Source organism: Callorhinus ursinus, unplaced genomic scaffold (assembly GCF_003265705.2).
Source record: "Callorhinus ursinus isolate GAN/ISIS: 27379988/994484 unplaced genomic scaffold, GSC_fseal_2.0 scaffold68, whole genome shotgun sequence".
Classification (NCBI taxonomy): domain Eukaryota; kingdom Metazoa; phylum Chordata; class Mammalia; order Carnivora; family Otariidae; genus Callorhinus; species Callorhinus ursinus.
The window spans coordinates 1,701,773-1,712,001 of record NW_027397130.1 but is presented as its reverse complement, the minus strand read 5'-3'; the positions used below and the strand labels follow the sequence as shown (position 1 = coordinate 1,712,001).

Sequence of the window (10,229 nt, the reverse complement as noted above, 5' to 3'; positions counted from 1 at the left end):
CAGCCTCCCCCCTTGGCCTCTGCCTTGGCCTCCAGCCTCAGCCTCTGACCTTGGCCTCCAGCCTCAGCTTCCACTCTCAGCCTCTGCCCCTGGCCTCCAGCCTCAGCCTCAGGCACCCTGGACCCAAACCCCTTGAAGTGGGCCCAAACCCACTGTAGCCCACGGGGCAGCTGTAGGAGGCAGGGGGGCCGGGCCGGGGGTTTCTGAAGGAAAACCCCATGGGGGCGTCCTGGAAGGAGCAGCTAGAGCTCACCCCTGCACCCCCAGAGCCTCACAGTCCGGGCGGGTCCCACTTCAGGCATAAGAAGGGTTCTTTTCCATTGTTATGAGGCTTCTGCTGGAATCAGAGGAATCCACACAGAAGGGGCCAGAGTGCAGCTCCTTTGTGCAAAAACACAAGTTGTAAACGCCAACACATTCGTGAAATTAAACACACGTGAGAAGTAACAGCAAAAGCTGAGGAGCACGCTGCAAGCACCGGGGGGGGGGGGGGGGAGCCGCCTCCCCACAAGCGCTCCCCAGCATCCCCCCACCGCGAACCGGGTCCTCACTCGGCCCAGCAGAACCGCCCAGAACCACCCAGTGTTCCCAGCCACGCTCCGTCCCAGGTCCTGCCTCCGCAGCTGTGCTTGCGTGGGGACGATTTGCAGCAGGGGACCCTGTCTTGCTTGTACCCCCCGCGGAAGCAGTGCAGACCGTGACGGGGACGGCGCAGGCCCGGCAGCCGCTGTCCGCACCAGAATGGGATACCTCCTCCCCGGCCGGGTGGCCCGAGTGCTGCGGCCGGCCGGTCATTTCCAGAGGAGGTACAGCGCTCTGTAAAGCCGCACGGCCACGTTTAGGTACAGCACCTCACACTTATTGGGCACCTGCTGTGTACCGAGCTCTCCCTTCCAGGTTGCAAAGGGGACAGAGCGTCTCCGGGGAGGTGGGTGGGAGAAGGGTGCAGAGCACAGTTCAGAACAGAACCAGGTGCAGGGCTGGGCCTCCCATAAATGCAAAATGTGACTGGTGTCTGCCATCAGGTAAGTGGCGTCCGGGCGGGGCTGTCACATGACGGGGTCATCCCCTCCCCGCTCCCTCTCCAAGCACCTGTCCTGTGACCCTATGGGGATGAAGCTCTACTCAAGTGAAGGAAGCCAAACCGAGCAGAGGGCGGGCCCTGGCCTGGAGCTGATCACACGTGAGAAATCTGCGATCGTTAAAAGCGACTGGGTGTCACCAGGAAGACGCGGGACGCCAGGGGCTGAACGAGCCGCCGAGAGCCAGGCTGGCCCGGCGGCAGCGAGGGGCCGTGCAGGGGTCAGCAGCCTCACCACACACCAGGGTAACCTCAGACGGACGGTGAAGTCAAATTATAGCAGCACGGAGGGGAACAGGTAGACAGCAGGTTCCTGGAGAAGAATGTTTACGCTCAAATCACAAAATATCGTGGGTTTGGCTCCATAAAAACGTGTGTTCCACACAAGCCCCAGATGAAAGGGAAATAGCACACCGAGAAAAAGGATTTACAGAACAGACATCAAAAGACTGGTGTCTTGACTACAGAGGGCCCACAATAAGCAAAAAATAAGAAAAGCCCCTTAAGAGACCCCCCCCCCACCATAAACAAGCCAACTAAGCAAAGCCCACAAGAAGAGTTTCAGCCTCGTCCATAATCAAAGGAGCGCGACCCAAAACGCCACGTTGGCTTCCAGAGGGAGGGCGTCCCCGGCCACAGCCCGCGCTCCAGACCCCGCTGCCAGGTCCCCTGTGCGCACATCCCAGCAGCAACGGGAAAGCAGGAGAGCTGTCCGCAGAGCTGCCCCTTGGGGTCGGCCCTCCCGTTGGCCGAGTGATCCCTCGTCTGGGAATTTACACCAAGAGACTGACAGGAGGACACAGAAACCCAGAACAAAAGCGAACCCGGGAATGAGTGCGTTACCAGTGCAGATGGAAGCATGTCTCCCACAGATGTTCATTGCGGTGACGTTTATAACAAAAAACAGCCCAAACGGTCCCCCAAAAAAGGAAGGATTACAAAAAACACTGGTATACCCGCAAAGAAAACCATAAAAAGTGAATTGAAGAAGTTTTAAACCAGGAAAGCTCAACGTCACGCTACTTAGAAGCAGCAAGGCCTCGAGGACACGTTTGGGCACGAGGTGTTAGTTACGTGACTGTGGGGCCACAGGCTCGGGGGTCCCCCAAACACACGCATGAGGCCTCTCAAAGGGCATACTTCAAAAATGCACAGTTTAGGAGCGCCTGGGTGGTGCAGTTGCTTGAGCGTCCGACTCCGGATTTCAGCTCAGGTCATGATCTTGGGGTCATGAGATCGAGCCCCACAGCGGGCTCCACACTCGGCACAGAGTCTGATTGAGATTCTCTCCCCCTCTGCCCCCCCCCCCCCCCCGCTCAAACCCCCTCTCAAAGTTTTTCTCTTAAAAAAAAAAAAAAAAGACCATGCAGAGTTTACTCTGTTTCAGTTCTACCTCGATAAAGCTGAAACCAAGAGGCAGGACGCAGAAGCTTTTATAAATCCGGGTCACAACTATGTTAACAAACAAACAAACAAAAAACCACCTGGAAGAAAAGCTCTCAAATTACGAAGATGCTTGTTTGGAAGGCAGAGTTCCTTCTAGTTGTCTGCAGTTTGTATCTCCTACCATAAGCATGCAGTCCGTCTAGAATCAAACGTGTATAATTTTACGTAATTATCGCTCACTCTCAATCCCATCGTTCCATTTTTAAGACCCCCCACGGCCCCAGCACGTGCAGAATAAGGCCCTGGCATCAGCGGGTCTTGGGGTCCACCCCGCGCCCCCCACTCAAGCCCCACCCCGGGGAGTCACCTAGCCGGAGGTCGGTGAGCTCTCCCCAGGGACGTGATGGGGACACAGATGGAAGGTGGAGGTGGCCTTGCCCAGGCAGGAGAAGGGGCGGCGATCCTGGCTCCAACCACCCCGGGGACTTGAATCTTGGCCCTGTCTCCAGAGCGCCGAAAGGACAGTGTGCTGGGCAGTCCTGGGACAGACGCCCCTCTCAGCGTCAGCACCCATCTCGCTGCCCTGACCTGGACCCTCCTCCTCAGCCCCGAGTGGGCCCAGGCTGGGCCGCCACCCCCTTCCTGACCCCATCGTGGCCCCAGCACTTCCTCCCGGGCTCCAGACCCCCACAGTCACCCGGGCCTGGCCCTTCCCTCCGGTGGACCTGGGCATCACAAACCTGCTCCCTGGACCCGTGCCCGGCCACTCCCCGAACCAGACACCCCAACTGCCCCCAGACTTCCTCCCTCTCCGCTCATCGAGTCCTGCCCAAGCCACCGACCACCACCAGCACGGCCAGGACCCTGCCCAAACTTCGGGGGTCTGGAGCTGCCAGGCCCTTCCTCACCCAGGACCAGAGCCATCTTCAAAAGCACCACCCCCCCAACGCCCCCTCCGAGGCCTCCACACGGACCCCCACTAGTCCACAGCCTGGCCATTCCCCTCGCCGTCCCTTCCGCCTGAGGGGGCATCCCGGGGGGACCTGAGACACACAACGCTCAGGAACCGCTCTGACGGAGCGAGGGCAGGGCCGGGCAACCCCTCCAGCCTCAACGCCAGGGGCCTCGGTTCCCCTAGGGCCCTCCGGAGGGGCCCCACCCTGCTGTCCGCCCGGCGGCCGCTCTGAACAAGAAGCAAGCAATCTGACCCACTAAGATGGCCATGCTTTTTGTGATGGGAAGTAAGTGTGGCAAAGGATGTGGACAGCGGGAAGCTGCGTCCTCCACGAGTGACACCGCGGGGAAGTGGCGGCCGCTCTGGGCCACGCCACGCGGCCACACTGGTGTGGGGCGTCCAGAGCCGGCCAGTGCACGGCTGCCCGGGGCTGGGGGTGGGGAGGGCTGTGCGCAGCACACTGGGTCTTTATGGGGTGAGGAGAATGTTCTGGAACGGGGAAGGCACTGAATGCCCCATTGTTTGCTCTGACATGGTTCACTTTATGTTCTGCGAGTTTCGCTTCCACTTAAGAAGGCGTGAAGTGAGCACTCGGGCACGGTGGAGGTCAGGTCAGGGAAGGGCCAGCCCTGCCCGCCCCCAGGGCTCCCAACAGCTGGCTCACTCCCCTGCCGCCAGGTGCCCAGAGCCTCCCGTCCCACCCCGTCCCCTCAGGGAGCTGCCCAAACCCTCCTGGGACAGGGGTCACGTCCACAGTAGCGACTCCTGCCCATCGGGGCCAGACAGCCCAGCTGCCCACACCACAGGGAACTCACTCCTCCAGTGGGGGCCCCCAGCACGGCCCAGTCGGTGAGCCCTGGGCTCCTTCTGGGAGGCACCCAGCCGCCCAGCCCACGGGGACTCAGGCCCCAGGGTCAGCCGCGGGCCTGGGGTGGGGCCTCGGCCTGGCATCTGAGGACACCCTGGCACCAGTCCACCTGCCCCCGTGCCCGCCTGGTGACGCAAACGGGGTCCTGCACAGGAAGGAACCTCAGCCGGGAGGGCGTTCTGCTGAGTTAACAGGATGAGGCCCGCAAACAGCACTCAGGGTGGCGGTCCGTCAGAGGCCTCTGACGCCCTCACCTCCCAGCCCCTGGACGGAATAAGCAGCAGGACTCGTCAGGATTGTGGGGTTCCCAGGGCGGGGTGGGGGGCAAACAGGAGGGAGGCCATGCTGCGGGCAGAGCTGGGGCTGGGGGGCCTGGGGGGCAGAGGCTCTCCACAAAGGTTTGTCTGTGGACCCAGACCTAGAAGTTGCTTCCAAGAGGAAGGGAGTCCCGAGCAGGACTCCGGGACCCTCCACCGGGTCTTCGCACTTGTGTGGCCGGGCGCCTCGCTCGCGGGACCCAGGCCCCTCTGCTTCCTCCCTTCCCCCAAACCTCAGAGGCCAGCCCGATGAATGAAAGGACAGACCGGGGACTGAAACGGAGCCCTAACTTGTCTGTGAGGGAGGCTCCGGTGCGGGGGTGGGAGCGGCGGCCGGAGCACACGTGCCCACACACGCGGGGCCAGACGCCCCGGCCTCCCGGCCCCCAGGCCCCAGCACGCCCACCTCCCTCCCGGCCCCCTGGCCTCCCATGGTGAAAGCCACACCTGCAGGACTCATGCCACTTCCCCAAGAGCTGGCGCTGCATCCAGAACCGGCGCGGTCAGCCGCCAGGCTCATCTGACCACAGCCAGGTGGGGAATGAGGTCCACCCTCCCCACCTCCGAACCCGACTCTGGGCCGGGGCGCAGCAGGACCCCAACTCCGCAGAGGCCCGGGCGCCACCCCCCAGCAGGGCAGAGAGGCCCACGGGGGGCGTCTGGGTGAGGAGACTGTGCCCCACTGCCCCCACCCCAGAACCTTCCACTCCTCCTCAGCCCCGAGCCCCGGTCTCCGCACGTGCCAGACGGACCAGGGCGCCGCCTGCTGCGTGCAGGACAGAGGGCGCCGGAGGCGTGCAGGCCCAAGGCCGGCGGTTGTTGGGGAGCGGGTGATCTGGAAAGACAGAGGGGCTGGGGATGAGAGGCGAAGGCACTGCCTCCTCCGAGAGAGGGCACGCGGAGGGTCCCAGGGCGCGGAGGGCCAGCTGAGGCGGGAGCCGGAGCCCGCCAGCCCCCTGACGTGAACACGCAGCTCAAAGGCCCGGCCGGGCCACCCCGCCGGGTGCACAGGGTCGGCTGGCGCGGCTGCGGCCGTGGGCCACGTGGGGTCACGGCAGCCGCTCACCTGGAGGGCTCCTTCCCGGAGCCCGGACCACATGCCGGGGCGGCTGGGCAGTTGGCGCGGCCGGTGTCAGCCCCCCTGCCCACTGTCAGTGTGGGTCAGGACCTGAAACCTGCCCAGAGCCCACGAAGGGGACCCTCGGGCTGTAACTCCCCAGGGGCAGGGGGCACCAAGGGGGCCTAGGGCCTTCTTTCCAGAGAATGGGGGAGGGGGACGCACACACGCACACTGACGCACAGATGCACGTACGTTTGCTCACATGCACGCGTTTACACGTGTTCACACTCTCACCCATGCACACCCACCACACATTTCTACGTCCTCACACTCAACCACCTGCGTGGGCACAGACATGCTCACAGGGACTTGCAAACCCAGACACGCACACACGCTCTCGGCAGCACACACTGGCCGTCTGGGGGTGCGCCAGCCCCAGGGGCTCCGTCGGGATCCCGCCCCAGGACCCACCACAGGGCCAGGTGAGCAGCTGCCCCGGCCCCGCCCCGCGTCGGGCCAGCTTGTCACAAACACAGAGACGGAAGGAAGTTCTGCAATCTCCACACTGTCCAGTGACACATGAGAAAGCCCAGGCCTGGCCACCACCAGTGGCACCAGAGACGCCCCGCACTATGGGGACCGCCCCCCTGTGGCTGGTCCTGGGGTGGGGGGCTTGGGGGGCTCTGGGTGAGCGCGGGTAACGCGGGTGCTGCCTCACATTCCCCCCTGACTGGCACAAGGGCCCCTCTGCACGAAGGCCCCTCCCACTCGGCCCCCAGCCTCGTCCACCTGTCCTTGCAAGACATGCATGCCCGGGGACCCCTGGGGGCCTGTGGGTGACAGTCCTGACCATTTTGTTCACCTGGAGACCTGCCCTGACACGTGCTGGACACCAGGTCACCCCGAGGGACCCGAGCTGGATAAATGAGTCCCTCCCTTGAGCGTGGCCAGGGCGGGGGGCACTGGGGGACAGCAGCTTGGTAGAGACCAAGGGGCCACCAGGCTCAGACTCGCCCCAGCCACCGATTTCCTGCCATCCTTGGTACCAAGTTTCTGCCTGGACCCCACGTGGGGCAGAGTTGGGGTGAAGCCGGCTGGGGAAGGGAGGTGGCAGGAGCATTGCCCAGGCCAGGGGTGGCCTCAGCCTCAGGCAGGAATGTGCCTGGGGGCCTGGCAAAAGGAGCCAAGCTCTGCCTGCCCAGAGCAGGCCCCACCGAGGGGCCGGGACAGCCGCCTCCAAGGCTAAGTGGCCTTGAGGACCCGAGTGCCAACCCAGAGCTCGGGGCAGAAGCTGCCTCTCAGGGGGGTGGGGGTGGGGGGCTTCTTCAGGCTTCTCCCCAGAACAAACAAGATGGCCCAAATGCTGGAAACGAGAAAGAGAGGAAGGGAAGGGCTTGATGAGTCGTGTTGGCTGGCTCCTGCCATGCCATCTCCCACTGTGGCCCATCCAGCCACCAGCGTGGCGCCACGGAGCTCGGACCTGGGAAAGACGCGCCACCCGTGCCGGCACTCTCTGCGGCCACGACACCGTACTTGCTTGAGGGCTTGGTCCCAGAATACACAGATTACCCCCCAAGGTGATAAGGGAGAGGCTCAGAGGAGCATTCACGGAAGAGATCTCCACCGGGACCGGGGGGGGGGGGGGGTGGGCAGGCGCCGGGCAGTCGGGCAGCCGCGCCCCGGATCGGCCACGGTGAGGAAGCGGGACACCGAGTGCTGGGAGTAAGCCCCGACACACGAACCCGGGGAGACAACGAAGACCCATGCTGCACGGTTTGCTGCTGTGACATGTCCTTGTGGGGCGACCCCTCCATGCCTGCATGAGCCGGGGGGGCAGGGAATGGAGCGGGACTGGCAAGGCGCATGGGTTTGTCCTCGGGGACACAGTGTTCTAAAATTGGTGGTGACAGTTGCACAACTCCGTGACCATGATAAACCCCACTGAAGTACACGCTTTGAAGGGGTGAGTCCTTTGGAATGTGGATCATATCTAACGAAACGGTCAAAGAGGAGTGGGGGACGGAAGGCAACGACTGGCCACAGCGGGGCCGGCGAACGCACGGCGCTGTCCCCAGGGAAGTGTCCGCAAGTGAGCGAGGCACGCGACACACAGCCCCACAAGCGCCCACCAGCGCCCACCAGCGCTGTCTGCGTGAGGCTGAACAAGAGCAGGAGAGGCACTGAGTACAGCATCCCCACAGAAGTCGAATCCCTTCTTCCCGGGGCTGGAGAGTATCCCCGGCGGGTCTCCCCGCGAGCAGAGCCCGGGGGCACCACAGGCGGCTCCAGAGCCCCGGGCAGCCAGCGCAGGTGCCCAGCATTTCAAAGTCACTGCATCCCTCTACAGGTGGCCCCTGCCCTGGACCCTCCCAGCTGGGGCCTGAGGCTGACCAGTGGCCCCGAGCAGCACTGACTGCAGAATCTGCCAGGCCCCGTGCAAAACGGAGTGCCAGGGCCCCTTGTTCAAAATCATTAAGAACTTTAGTGTGGTGGGAACAGGGCGTGAAGCCCTGCGGGACCCTCCCCGGAGCTGGACACCCAGCGAGGATTCCTCGATGCAGGACAGTGTCCTCAGCACCATCCTGCTGCCCGTCTCCCACGCCAGCCTCAACACCGGAGAGACGTCGGGAGAGGCCAGGTCTGGGGGCCCAGCTCCCCTGCTCCCAGCCTGGCTGACACGGATGGGCAGGTTGTCTCCCTGGCCAGCCCCAGGCCAGCTGTTGGGGCTGTCTGAGGCCACGTGCCCAGGCCAGCAGGTGGGCGGCAGCTGCGCGGCCCCCTCCTTGTGGGGAAGGAGGGGGCACAGCACACCCTTGCCAGGGGTGAGCAAGACCAGACCCGGCCGCATCCCGCTGTGAGAGGTGACCTGTGGGGCCCTGCCCGCCCGCCCAGGCGCCGGGACCCACTGCCGCGCCCCACACGCCCTGTGACAGGTGAGTGATCCCTAGGCTGCCCAGAACCAGCCATTGCACCAGCCCTGCCCATTTCTGTCCTGCCACTTCCTCCGCCGGGGCCACGGCCGGGACCAGAGTCGGGACCAGAGCCGGGGCCACAGCCTTGTGACGACAAGCCCCCGACCCCCCCGGGGCCGGAGGTGGGGACAGCGGCCCACATCCTCCCAGAAACCCCCACGTACCCAGCTCTGGGCAGCCGCTCCCACGTGGCTCCGACTGCTGGTCTAACCCCAGGGTGACCATCCGGAGACCCCCCACCCCACTCCGGGCACCCAGGCGCCCTGCCTCAGCCCCGGGTCCCGGCGGAGGAAGCCAGGGGGCTTGGCGTGGACACGGCCCAGACAGGCCGCCTGGGGACTGGCTCGGGCCCAGCCTCCCCTGCCCTCGCTTCCTCTGCCGCTTCCTCCGCCGGGGGCGGGGAGGCTTCGGGCGGCCGTGATGCCGGCGCCCGTTCCCATGCGAGAGGCAGGCCGGGCCCCGTGGACGCGCGGGTCCCGAGGCCGCCTGCACCTGGGTTCCCTCATATTCTTCCCCAGACTCTGCCACGCGTACAGAGGTGAGGCTGGCTGAGGGTGGGAGGCAGGCTGGGAGGCCCCCCGGGGAGGGACCCGAGGCTGCCTGAACAAATCACGAGTGGGGGGAAGGGGGGCAACGACAGGGCTGCAGGGTCTCTCAGCGCCGGCGGCCAGGAGCCCTCCGTCAGGGCCCCGCTCCCCCCGGATCCTGCCGGCCTCTCCCCGCTTCTGGAGGCTCCCGGCAGCTTCCTGCTCCCCGAACCCCCGCTACTTTCTCCCGTAAGGACCTCAGCCCCTGGGCATGGGCCCACCCCAAACATGACCTCATCTTAACTTCCAACATCCACAGATTCTTTCCAAACAAGGTCCCATCCCGAGGCTCCAGGTGGGCAGGAATTTGGGGGGACGCTATTATATCCAGGAGCCCACTGAGGTGGGGAAGATGGGGTCCATGGAGGAGATTCCCAGATAAAAGAGGGGTGCACGCACCCCGATGCAATGACTGCCGGGGGAGGCCCAGGCTCAGCCCGCTCTGGGAAAAGCTCCGTGGCCGGGTGAAACAGAGCTAGCCTTTGAGGACTGGCCACGAGGACAGACAGCTCTGCCCACAGGACTGACACGAGAGCAGCGGTGGGGGCTGGGGCCCCAGGGGGGGAGGCGGGATCCAGCTCTCCCCTCAGCCAGGACCCCCACCCAGGAAGCCCTAGTGCCCCCCCGCCAGGCCAGCAGAAGTCAACAGCAGAACAGGGCTGTGGGTTCACCCAGGAGGTCAGGGCCATGGGCGCAATGGGCCCTGGTGGGGGCTGAGTGGGCCTCACAGGTGGGACCCCCGTGGACAAGGTGATGGGGAAGTCCACACACAAAAGCCAGGGGCACCCACGTGCCTGGTTCAAGGTCACCTAAGGCCGGGGAGGTGGGCTGGCCTCGGGGGGACCAGGGTCCAGGCTCTGCCTGATGGAAGGGGTAAGAGGCTCCCACAGCAGGGGAGCCGGGCGGCCATCAGGTCAGGAGGCCACACTTGGGGCAAACTCGCCCACGATATGCCCTCCGCTCCCAAGGAGGTGACCCCATGTTTGAACCAGCAGGCTCTGCC

General features: G+C 64.6%; 1 protein-coding gene across 5 annotated transcripts in view; it reads right to left on the bottom strand.

Moving 5' to 3' along the window:
- Positions 1–8,992, bottom strand: part of AATK (apoptosis associated tyrosine kinase) — a 27,291-nt gene extending 18,299 nt beyond the window's left edge. For all 5 annotated transcript variants that reach the window (XM_073886105.1, XM_073886104.1, XM_025859779.2 and 2 more), the window contains exon 1: positions 8,804–8,992. In XM_073886105.1, the coding sequence (XP_073742206.1) occupies positions 8,804–8,864 (61 nt within the window). In that variant the 5' untranslated portion in view covers positions 8,865–8,992. The remainder of the gene's footprint in view (positions 1–8,803) is intronic.
- Between the last annotated feature and the right edge of the window lie 1,237 nt (positions 8,993–10,229).